This window comes from Mesoplodon densirostris, chromosome 3 (assembly GCF_025265405.1).
Source record: "Mesoplodon densirostris isolate mMesDen1 chromosome 3, mMesDen1 primary haplotype, whole genome shotgun sequence".
NCBI lineage: Eukaryota > Metazoa > Chordata > Mammalia > Artiodactyla > Ziphiidae > Mesoplodon > Mesoplodon densirostris.
In genome coordinates this window covers 30,143,562-30,156,499 of record NC_082663.1, presented here as the reverse complement: position 1 = coordinate 30,156,499, position 12,938 = coordinate 30,143,562, and the positions used below count along the sequence as shown (strand labels likewise).

The 12,938-nt window shown below is 44.0% G+C and overlaps 1 protein-coding gene across 1 annotated transcript in view; it reads right to left on the bottom strand.

Annotated features, from left to right (window-relative positions):
- Positions 1 to 12,938, bottom strand: part of SPEF2 (sperm flagellar 2) — a 164,928-nt gene that overhangs the window by 6,641 nt on the left and 145,349 nt on the right. The window contains exons 33-34 of the mRNA XM_060091629.1: positions 6,626 to 6,805; positions 185 to 424 (exon numbers count right to left, since the gene is read on the bottom strand). Of these exons, the coding sequence (XP_059947612.1) occupies positions 185 to 424; positions 6,626 to 6,805 (420 nt within the window). The remainder of the gene's footprint in view (positions 1 to 184; positions 425 to 6,625; positions 6,806 to 12,938) is intronic.

Below are 12,938 nucleotides of genomic sequence, written 5' to 3'. Positions count from 1 at the left end.
AAAAAAAAATAAAGTTGATTAACTTTACAATCGTGATGATGTTAAAATTTTTGTTTTTTAAAGGAATCATCATAATTTCTCTATGATGATACATTTGGGGAGAAATTCTATGAACATAGGCTCAAAATTGAGGGAAACTTTTCTTGGGTACAGGTGGCCCCTTTTATGAAATAATCTAACCAACCTCTGAAGACATGTTCTCTGTCTTTTGGTGGTTGGCAAATCTGTTAGCGTCCTGTGCTTCGTTTGCTCCTCGGAATACTTTGAGTAGAGTTTCCATGGAAATCATTTCCGTGTTTGCATTTTCAGAGATTTCTTCTTCCTTTTTCTCCCCTTCCTCTTGTAATTCCCTTTCTTCACTTATAAAATTGTCCTCAAGTTCAGGATATTCCTCAATGGGACTCATATCAGTAAAGGAGGAGGTCTGTGCAATTCAATGAAGAGAACATGAAGTCTTTCCAGGAATAGAGATATTTAGAAAACACCAGTTTGGTCCCGCACTTTTTATGCCCTGGGATGATAGTGCCTACTGCAAACTAGCTAAACAAAATCTAGAGATAGAATATGTTGGCTGCACTGGAAATCATGTTGAAATCCCAGACCAGTTCTGCTGGTAGCTGACAGAGGCCTCAGTGTAGGGGCGTCTTACTCACCTCCGTACAGGCTTCTGCTCACTACCCTGCCAGATACACCACATTCCTCAGTGAAAGGACAGTGGTATGAATTTGTGTAACCACTGTCAGACTTTTACACATGAAGCTAGCTTTCTGAACAGGATTTGCTTTGGAAATTGCCTGCAGTCAAGAGGTTGTGGGCAAGTTAATTTCTCAAGCTTGACAGATTCTAAGAAGCTTTGGGAATGCTTGTTTGGATACTGGAGGTTAAACCTGACTAAACATCCAGCAGGCAAAATAGAAAACAAATTGAATACAGACAGATTGGGATTCTTATTGCTGTTCTTTGACACTTGGCCAAGAGCCATGAACTCAGACACTGGCATTCTGAGCATGGGAAAGAATAAATTGTTTCTGATGTAATTTCTTACGTATCAAAAGCCTGAAAAATATGCCTACACTTTGATGCCATAATTATTGATCTAGGAATTGATTCTAAATAAATATTCATGTACACAAAGACTTTTGTATACGGATGTTCATTCCATGTTACTTACAGCAAAAATAGAAAACCTATGGTTCCAAAAATGGGGAATGGTGACATCAGTGATAGTGTCAGTCTGTGGCAGAATACTATGCTGCCATGAACATTTTGGTTTAGAAGGATACCGAGTGACATGAGAAAACACTCATGGGATGAATGCAGAAAGGAAACAGAACACAAATAATAAATATACTAGGATCCTCATTTTCTTATATATCTATACTTATAAATGAAAAAAAGAGAAACAGGTACATTAAAGAATTGAAAGTAGTTACCTCTGATTGGTCAAACAGATGATTTCTTTTTCACTTTGTTTTGTATTTTTCAAATTCTTTACAGTAGAGTTGTACTTACTGTATTTACTGTTATAAATGTGTGTGTGTGTGTTTCTGATGATGAGGTAATAGATATTCAATGATTTGCCATAGAAAAATGGGCATTTTCAGAATGTTGACTGGCCCGATGTCAGAGAACACCTGAGGGTTGATTCTCCTTTATTCCAATGAAGGAAAAATGCTAATTTAGGCTTAAAATTAGAGCAGGGTGCCAATACCTGTAAATGCTCAATTCAGTAGAAGCATTAAGTGCATAGATCACGCAAGTTCTTTCCAAAGAGCCACATAAGTCCCATGTGTAAAAGGATTATAACACAGCACAGAATTAAGCCTCTGGTTGTCATAAGCCCCTCTGAGGGATTTGCAGGGGCTGAGGATAGTGCAGTAGAGACAGGTTGTATTTGCTCTAGCTCTGTGTGGTCACCTTGCTTTAGTTGGGTTTCCATATCCTTTGGTAAATTGGGAATTTAATCTAATCTTGGAGGGTGGGGGGAGAATGCTCTAGCAGGTGAAGTTTTTGGAATTTAGTACAAATATCTATCATCTACCTATCTATCTATCATCTATTTATCTATCTGTTCATCCAGCCTCTTCTCCATTTTAAACAGTTGAAATACTACTCGGCAGAAATGTGAAACTAGCTTTTTTGTCTCCATCTAAGAAGCCTGGAAATCATTGCACTGGCTACCCGTCAATAATCCCCCCGGGGTAATAGAATATTTGGTGTACTGAAATGAACATAGTCGAGATGTAGAACATCTTGCTGAATGACTGAAGGATGAATGAATTTCTATTCAGAGGGCAGCACAGGTGCTACGCGGAGAAGACAGAGACAGAACCTGTGGGTGAGCACATGACTAGCTGGGCTGGGTAAGCAGGCAATACCAAAATTGAACAGAGAAGGAACCTGCTGTCTCTGCACTATTTCCATAACTACAGAGAGCCTTGCTATAATCATCATGGGATAAATAGATTTTTTATTTTAGTCAAAAGATAACAATTTAAACATTTGAGTGAAGAATCCTTAACTTGTTATATCAGAGGATGCTTTATAAATATTTGCTATTTTTGCTCTCTAGGGGGTTGGAACAGAATAGACTTAGCGGTTCAGTGGGAGGGGAGGGAGGAGAGGGAGGACAAGATCAGGACCAAAGGAGCCAGTTCAGCATCCTGGCGGGACTGCACGGTGTGCCCAAGAGGGGGCTCCCAACAGACGCTCTGAAAGACCACGACTGTGAATGTGGGTGGATGAACAAAACCAGGGATGCTGCTTTGGAGAAAAGCCAGGGCTTCTGAATGAGCAATTATTAGTGGCATCAAAACTCTGTGTGAGTCACATTATCTTCCAAGCAGCGGGGCAGATTGTGGCGCTAGCAAACACTGTGTCACACTCTCAGAGATGACCCTCGAGGACTCCCAGCAAACGTGCCCCTGGAGTGGTGCCTGACTGTGCATTTCTACCATTCAGTCTGTTTAGTCCCGCATCTCAATCAAAGAGCAGAATGGGATGCACATTTAAGTTTTTCAAAACCCAAGGCCTCAAACCATCTCTGTCAAGATGCTTTAACAAGACTCTCAAAATGTGGGAGGTTCAAGCTCATAATTTATGAAATTCCAATATCATAACCCCAAACTCCACAGGTCAGGATGAACCATTTTTCTCAAATATCAACTTATTTGAAGCTTCACCATGACTAGCGCCTGCTCATGAGTGCTTTGTTCTTGAGCTTCTTTTAAATTACCCAAAAAGCTGTGGGTTTTAACAGGAGGTCTGTGCCACGGTGAATAAAACAGTGTGAGTAGCAGATATAGACTCAGAAAGAATGAAGTATCAGGGAGATTTCCAGTTGTTTTTTGTAAAGCAAAAGCCGAGATCCCATTAAATGTCTTGGGAGTGGATATAGATCTATTGGAGGTGTTATTTCTGAGCAGGTTCATTTTGCCTTCCTGGGATAAAGTTGCCCAGGGAACTAGAATACAGTTGGAAAGGGCACAGAAAGGGAGCAGCATAGTTGGAGGCAGGATGGTGAGGGCTAGGAGGAGGCAAGAATGAGGAAGGTGGGTGGATCCTGTATTTCAAAAGCTCCAATGGTTCACTCCCAGCCAGGAGTAGTCCTGGGTGTGTGGTGTGTGACAGACCTGCACTCCACCCCCGCCCCACCCTGGTTTCATCTCTGTTGTGCAGTGGTCATGGGGCAGTTCCTGTGCAGTGTCCTTGGGCTTTAAAAGAGCTCTTGAGAGAAGTGATCCAGGGGAGCTGCTTCCTGGATGGGCACTAGCTCCCGGTGAATGACCCACCGGGTCAGGGATAGGAGGGATGCAGTGCCTTCCTGCGCTAGCTGGCTTGGCTGCTACCCACCCAGAGAGCGGTCTGTTGCTATGGCAACCACTGTAGCACATACTTCCTTTTCCTGGTCTTTCTGGCTCCGTGCAGCCTCCTGAACCTGCTGTTGCCTCTGCCTCTGGAATGTCTGCTCTCCTCCTCTCTACCTTGGAGACGGGAGTCCCTCCCTTCCTTCTCTCTTCTTCTCTTCCTTTCTTTCTCTGCCATGTTCACAAACACTAATTGAGTATTTGCTGTGTGCATTACTGAGCACTTGCTACTTTGGAGGACATAAAGATGGGTAACAAGTCATCCCCAACTCAAGGTAGGAATAACAGCAGTAGGATTCAATAGATAAGCCACCCCCTGCCTGAATGACTAGTTCTCCTTACTTCCCTCCTTTGCCCCCTCCAGTCTGTCCTGTATGGGGGCACATTTTAAATCAAACGACCCTGCTCCAATGACTTCTCATCTCATCACTTGACACAGTCAAAGCCAACGCCCGTCCAGGGCCCCTCGGAGCCCTCTCCCCTCACTATCCCTGCCTGCTACTCTCCTCCAGCTCAATCCTCTCCAACTACACTGGCTGACTTGCGGCTCCTTAGGGTCCACGAGGCATGACCCCACTTGAAAGATTTTGCGCTTACTGCTATCTTCACTTAAAATGCGCTTCCTCCAGAGGTCTAGCTGCAAGGCCCTCTCCCTCACCACTCTGGACCTCTGCGTCCATGTCTTTTCACAGAGAGACCTTCTGTGACCATTCTATTTAACACTGCAACTCCCACCCAGACTCCTATATTTTTCCCTCTATTCTTTATTCCCCATAGTGTCTATCACCATTTGCTGTAGTCTTTATTTTATTTGTTTTATCCCCAGAAGTGCTGGATAAATGTTTGTTGAGTAAATGCACAGGTGCATGTGATGGTGCTCAGCCTTGCCAGAGAGGATCTGGATGTAAATGGGGCCCAGTTGCGGGAGTGCTCTGTGTGTTGGGGGAAGCTTCGTGAATGATCTGGCGGTTGAAATAGGCCTTGGGTACTGGGGAGCCCTCGAACCTTTCCAGATGAGCTGACGTGTACTCCAGGTGGAGGGGATAGCAAGAGCAAAGGTACGGAGGTGCCAAAGAAGGAGGTTTAGACCCCTCTTTTGATCTGTAAAGCCCCCTGTTAATCTGTCCTTTATTCTGTGTTCCCTCCATGTGTGGGCCGTCATTCTCCCATTCTTTCCTGTATGGAGAGGGGCAATTAGATGGAATCCCATTAGTGGAGCAAATTTGGCTTCTTCTATATCCTTTGCAGATCACAGGGCTACACAGAGGGTAGGATTTACAAAGCTAATTAATGAAGTAATTGATTGCTCCACTCAGTGAAATGTTTACTGAGCTCTGTAGCAGTAATTCAGATTCAGGAAGGCAGGTTAGGGGATGCAGAGCAAGACAGATGGCCCATCCCTGCCCACAGGGTGCCCAGAGTCCAGAAAGGAAGCTGACCCTGTAGAAGTAGTTATCTATGAGGATTATGGTGAAGGGGGAAGCACAGCATGCTATGGGAACACAGGGCAGGGTTGCCTGCCACCATTCCAGGTCAGGGAAGGTCTCCCTGAGGACAAGTTAATTGAGAATTCCAGGCAGGTTATGATCAATGCCAGTGTTGGGTTAAGGAGGCCCAATCTATAGAAAGATGCAGGCAGACCACATCTAACTCGTCATTTATTTGGGAAAAGGTAAATGGTCTTCCTATGTTCTAAGAAGATAGCATTCTTGAGTGTAAGTAACAATAACACCTTCCTGAACTTTCTGTCACTGTGTCAGTGTTAATGCTGAGTCTAAAGTACATCGAGGTGAAGAGCCCTGAGTTGTCAGCTTCCTAGGCAGCACTGTGGCCTCGCCCTGCCCCTGATGTAAGGGGTAGGACATCCTCCGGGTCATCTGCTCAGGGCTGAAATATAGGGCTGTCTGTAAAAGAGTCTATGTCTTCTGGGATGTGAAAGTTGTCATAGGAACGTCCCATTTTTTTTCTCAGACAACCCAGCATACTCTGTTTTGACAAACATGTATGAAAGGAAAAGAACTGCAGCTAGGACATCCGAGGAGTCTGAACTGTGCACCCTCCCTCTCCCCTGTGGGTCCACAAAGAAGAGCAGAACAAAGCATTCCATCATGAGGGCCACTGCTCTGTCCCCAAAGATCAGGTGAAGACTAAAAAGTCATGCCAATGGACACCTAATAAGTGTATTAGTTATTTCCCTGTTCTGAGGCTTTTCTACCTCCCCCGGAACAGGGAATGCCAACCCTTTAGAAATCGACAGGGGGATGTGAGGTTTTATTGGACATTAAACTTTTCTGTCGCTGGTTGCAGGTGACACAAAGTGCCTGTGGAATTCAGGTGGCCAGGTTTGGGCCTGAAATACTATCAAGTGTCACATACATGTGGGATGTCTGAGGCCTGAACTTGTCTTACATAGAATTTCCACAGAGTATGACAAATAGTCTGGGTTGATACCCAGTTCTTTCTCATTTATCAGGATCAGCACTTCATGCAAAATAAAGGCTGCCCTTTACAGAGCAAATTTTGGTTTCACCAAAGAAACTTTGAGCGAATTTGGATTTAACTACCAAAACATTTTTTTAGTGGGTCCCTAGTTCTTAATCCAATTGAGTAAGGCTTTATCGAAAACCTAGTAAAGCATCATGTGAGGAGCCTGGGAAAATACAGAGATTGAAAAAAAACAGTCTTTGTTCTTAGAAGTTTAGGATCTTTTGGAATCCCCTCCAGACCCCAATGCTAGTCCATTTCTGGACCACAATTACCTTTTCTGCACCAAGAGGAGGCATTTCAATTGGCTGGAAGACGTGAGTCCCAGTGGCCACACTGAGGGCCCTGTAGACCCCTTCCACACCATCTGGATGGCAAGCAAAATAAAGCAGCATCTGTGTGTAGTCAAGCTGAGGTGGATCCTTCTCACAGTCAGCAAATAATCTAAAGAAAAACTGTCACACAAAAGAATTTCAGCCAGAGGTCAAATGCATATGCTTCGGTAGACAGTAGATGGATGGGCAATGAAGAATCCTTCCCAAAGTTTTGGAAAACAGTCACTTTCTGACGACTGAATTACTAAAACTAACGTGTAATGAATGGTATGAACTGAAGAGTATGCTAAGTAAAAAAACATAAAATGTAGGGCTAGAAACATTCTGATGTTAAAGAAAATTGTATGCTAATCAATGGTACCAACATATTTAGGAATGAATGTGCTAATTAAGGTGGCAGGGATGACATGTTAAGTAGGAAAAGGGAGCAAGGACCCCTCTGTCCATCCTCAGATCCATCCTGACAAACTGGGCCCTGACTCCCAACTGTGAAGCTACTGGTACATCTCACCCCTTGGGGAGTAGGGAGAAGGCAGGAAACAATGCCCAAAGCCACTGGGACTTGAGCCATTAGACTCTTTAAACTGGCCCACGTTGCGCTGAACTCCCTAAACTATTGACTGTAATGTGACTTCTTCCAGTGTAGACTCCCATGCGGAAACAGTGTCCTTATCACTGGATATCAGCTTGTTTGGCAAGTCTCTCCCGCATCCTGAATGACTGACCTGGCGCTCAGATCTAGATGCAGTGTCTCATGCATTTGACAGCGTGAGGAGTTAGTGCTCCGGGACCTAATATCCTCTCGGGCCCTGAAAATCCTAGGCCAAGCTCTGGGACACAGAGGTCACACCTAAGCAGCTACGCAGCCCTGTTTGGGGAGGTGACTGGCTCTTCTCAAACATTCACATGCAGTGACCTGGAGAATCTTTTTTTTTTTTTTTAATAAATATGTATGTTTATAAAGTCATGGAACTGATTTTTTTAAACATCTTAATTGCAGTATAATTGCTTTATATTGTTGTGTTAGTTTCTGATGTATAACAAAGTAAATCAGCTATACGTATACATATATCCCCATATCTCCTCCCTCTTGTGTCTCCCTCCCACCCTCCCTATCCCACCCCTCTAGGTGGTCACAAAGCACCAAGCTCATCTCCCTGTGCTATGCAGCTGCTTCTCACTAGCCATCCATTTTACATTTGGTAGTGTATATATGTCCATGCCACTCTCTCACTTCTTCCCAGCTTGCCCTTCCCCCTCCCCATGTCTTCATGTCCATTCTCTATGTCTGCGTCTTTATTCCTGTCCTGCCCCTAGGTTCGTCAGAACCATTTTCTTTTTAATTCCATACATATATGTTAGCATATGGTATTTGTTCTCTCAATTTTGTTTCTTTTTATGGCTGAGTAATATTCCATTGTATATATGTGACATGTCTTCTTTATCCATTCATCTGTCGATTGACACTTAGGTTGCATCCATGTCCTGGTTATTGTAAATAGAGGTGAAATGAACTTTGTTGTATATGCCTCTTTTTAAATTATGGTTCTCAAGGTATATGCCTAGTAGTTCTATTTTTAGTTCCTTAAGGAACCTCCATCCTGTTCTCCATAGTGGCTGTATCAGTTTACATTCCCACCAACAGTGCAAGAGGGTTCCCCTTTCTCCACACCCTATCCAGCATTTATTGTTTATAGATTTTTTGATGATGGCCATTCTGACTGGTGTGAGGTGATACCTCATTGTAGTTTTGATTTGCATTCCTCTAATGATTAGTGATGTTGAGCATCCTTTCATGTGTTTGTTGGCAATCTGTATATCTTTTTTTGAGAAATGTCTGTTTAGGTCTTCTGCCCATTTTTGGATTGGGTAGTCTGTTTTTTGATATTGAGCTGCATGAGATGTTTATATATTTTGGATATTAATCCTTTGTCAGTTGCTTCATTTGCAAATATTTTCTCCCATTCTGAGAGTTGTCTTTTTGTCTTGTTTATGTTTTCCTTTGCTGTGCAAAAGATTTTAAGTTTCATTAGGTCCCATGTGTTTATTTTTGTTTTTATTTCCATTTCTCTAGGAGGTGGGTCAAAAAAGATCTTGCTGTGATTTATGTCAAAGAGTGTTCTTCCTATGTTTTCCTCTAAGAGTTTATAGTGTCCAGTCTTACATTTAGGTCTTGAATCCATTTTGAGTTTATTTTTGTGTATGGTGTTAGGGAGTGTTCTAATTTCATTCTTTTACATGTAGCTGTCCAGTTTTTCCAGCATCACTTATTGAAGAGGCTGTCTTTTCTCCATTGTATATTCTCGCTTCCTTTATCAAAGATAAGGTGACCGGGCTTCCCTGGTGGCGCAGTGGTTGAGAGTCCGCCTGCCGATGCAGGGGACACGGGTTTGTGCCCCAGTTCGGGAAGATCCCACATGCCGCGGAGCGGCTGGGCCTGTGAGCCATGACCGCTGAGCCTGTGCGTCCGGAGCCTGTGCTCCGCAACGGGAGAGGCCACAACAGTGAGATGCCTGCCTACCGAAAAGAAAAAAAAATTTTTTGATAGGAAAATACATAAAGTCTGTTATGCTATGAATATGAAAAGAATCTTAGAGGTCAGTGGACTCTGCAAGCTCATCCATTCAGTCACCCCTTTTTATCAAACGTTTACTGAGGTGCTGTGGCACCAAGCTAGGCTCTGATGCTTCAAAACTCTCTCTGATGGTAAGGCAGCCTTAGACATTTGAAGAGTCATGATTCAGCTTTTGGGTTCCTTCAGGACCTTATATTTTCTTCATCTTCTCACTTGCCTCAGGAAATCCTCAGGGATTCCCAGCAGGACTAGGGGTAGAAGGGAGCTGACACCAACAGATAACCATGGCATTGCCCTTTCATGTTTATCTTCCATTTCTTTCATATGAATCCTTGAACTTTAATATTATTTTCATTGAAATGCTCTTAAAAATGCTGTGTAGGTGCAACACATTATTTCCATTAACAAAGAAGTTCAATATGATATATTGAAGGAAGATGGGCAAAAATAAAATAAGTTGACACGTGAACTCTTTCTGTAATTACACAGGCTTGATTTTAAACCAATGGATGAGACATTCGAAAAAGGTAAGGCCTGCTATGTTCTTAAGATCATTTAAAATGTTGTTATAGGAAGACTCCTAAGAAGGCTTCGAAGTTTCCCTGGAAAACCCCCTCAAACACATATCTTGTATAATCCCTTCCCCTTGAGTATGGGTGGGATTTGTAAATGTGATGGAAAGCCATTTTTCAGGAGTAAAGGTAAAGAGATTTTGCAGACACAATTAAGGTCCTTAATCAGTTGATTCTGAGTTAATCAAATGAGAACCCAACCTTGGGCCCTGATCTAATCATGTGAGCCCTTTTAAAAAGGACCCAGGCCTTCAGGGAGAGATTTGAAGCCAGCAAGATGCTTTTCTGCTGGCCGTGAAGAAGCAAACTCTGAAACTGTGAGAGGGCGCGTGGCAGGGAAAAACAGTCAGCCTCTCGGAGCTGAAGTTCTCAGTCCTACAATTGCATGGATCTGAATTCTGCCAGCAACCCACCTTGGAAGCCAGTCCTGGAACCAGTATTGGAATTGGCCTCAGCTAAGACTGCAACCCCAGCTGACACCTTGATTTTAGCCTTCTGAGACCCTGAGCAGAGGACCCAGCTAAGCCATGACTGGACTTCTGACTTACAGAAACTCTGAGGTAATAACTGGGCCTTGGTTTAAGCCACTAAATTTGTGGAAATTTGTTACATAGACTCAAAACCCAACACAAATACTATGGTTTCATTCATTCAACAAGTACTTATTGACTGTGCAGAACCTTATACGGCTCCAGAACAGTACTTAGGACTGTTCTAGACTGTTCTAGGTGCTTGAAATACACTTACTAGGAAAGAGATAAAGATGCCTGCTTTTGAGGAGCTTAATTTATAGAAGAGGAAGACAGACAGAATAAATAAAGTAAATTAGATAGTAATTATGGAAACACAGTGGGAAAAATGTGGGTCAAGGAAAGGGGAATTGGAGTGAAGAGTGGGGAAGCGGGGCAGGTTGGAGAATTGAGAAGATGAAAATTGGACAAAGGTTGGAGGTGGGCAGGGAGTAGGCAGGTAGGATACGCAGGGGAAGGGCCATACAGGCAGAGGAGAGTGCTGCGGCCAGTGTCTTCAGGTAGGAGCATGCCTGCCCATTTGATCAACACGGAGGAGGCCAGAGTGGTTGAGGCAGGGGTCAGAAGAGGCAAGGCCGGTTGGTTTCTTGAGGACTTTGGGTTTTCCTCTGACTAAAACGCAGTGCTGTGGGATGGCTGGAGTAGAGGCTGCTGTGATCTGCCTGTGACCTGAGCCAAGACAAGGGAGACATGGAGGACCTGTGATGAGGATGCTGCTGTCATGCAGGTGAAGTTGGCTGGTTTGTTCCAGTGACAGCAATGGGACTTGGAACAGGTGGTCTGATCCTGGACGTATTTTGAGGGTAGAACTACGAGCATTTCCTGAAGGACTGGATGTAGGGTTTTGAAAAGGAAGAGAACTGGGGATGACTCCTAGGGTTTTGGCCTGAGCAAGAGGAAGGACAGAGTTGCCACTGACCAACGTGAAGAGGGCTCTAGGTGAAGGTGGGGCAGTGGGGTGGTGGGGATGGGAGGTCAGGGACCCAGTCTTGGACATGATGAGTTTTGAAATGTCTACTAGAACATTCAAGTGGAGTCCAATAGGCAGTCGTGTCTAGGAGTCTAACGTTTGGAAGAGAGGTTTGGGGTGGAAATAGACACTTGGGATTTGTTAGCGAAAAGCTAGTATTTCAAACCACGAGCCCGGCTTCAACAAATATTAATGGCCCAAAGAAATAGAAGAATTTCACGTGGATGGAAGCTATGGAGAAGAGATTAAGACAAAACCATGAATTTGCATATGGTGCGATTAAATTGCCTTTTCTCAAGAAATCCCTATGAATTTTTAAAACACTGGAATAGTTGCTCTTGATGTTGTGTGGAAAGCTGGGCAGCCAGGCCATGGCTGAACTTTGTCAGTTATAAGGAAGTGAGTTGTCACTGTCAGGGGACAATGATGTAATTGCAACACAGACGTGTCTCAGGGTTCCTTTTTTGGATGCACTGGACCTGTTACCCAGTGCCTAGGACTCTGAGGTCATCTGAGCCCACAGACAGCAGGAATTATAGTCTGTCTCTGGGACCCCTGGTGGCCCTGGATTGTAGAGAACACAGATGACAAAGCAGGGGAGCTGGGTTTGGCCAGCTAGATCGTAGGCCAACCCCTCTTTTTAAGAGCTTGCAGAGGCCCCGGCAGGTGAAGGGATCTATTCAAGGTCCTACAGTGGGTCATGTCAGAACTGGGAGCAGGGACTAGGGATCCTGACACTCAGAATTCCTCTTCATGGGGTGTTTTTTTTTTCCCCTGATTTGGTCTTTGCTTATTCTAATTATGGCCAAAAAAGTAAACTTATTATATTGTTTTATGTTTTCCCTTTGCACCCCTTTCTTTAGCTTCTTAACCATTAACTGGTGTTTTACCATGTAGAGCCAGCGTGGTTAGTTTCTGTTTAGCTGGCACTGACATCAGGCTAACTGTGTGCCAATCACTGTTCTAAAAGTACCACACATATGAACTCATGCTGCACAACACTCCCAGCAGAGAGGGATGAAAATAAAACCACAGCACAGAGAGGGTAGGTAACTCCATCAAGACCTCGCAGCTTGTCAGCCATGGCATCTGTGATTTTAATCCCAGGTGAAGGGCGTTGAGATTTATGAAATGCTGAGCATCCAGTCCATGGGGCAGAGAGGACACCACCCTCTTCTGTCCTCTGGACAACACACACACACACACACACACACACACACACACCTGTCAACCATCCTTTGCCCTGTAAGAGCGCTTCTTTCTCAGGCTCTGTGGTCCTGCCTCTGCCCCCAACTTTGTTCCTTTCCTATGTTCACTTTCCAGCAGTTTGGGTAGCAGCAGGTGGGAGCCACACCCTTCCTTGTCATCCCAAGGCCCTTTCCGGCCTCACTGTGTCGCAGTCCTCGGGGCTGACCAACACAGGCTGTCTCCTGCCTTTAGCAGCTCTGTGAGCAATGGAAGGGCTCTGCTCTGATAAACACTTCTAAAAACTTCTGGCTGAAAAGAAAGTTACTTGACATCATATTCAGACTGCTGACTTCTTCCCAAGGAATGAAGAACCTGTTTATATTGTTAACAGATTTGTTCACAAAATCATACAGAGACA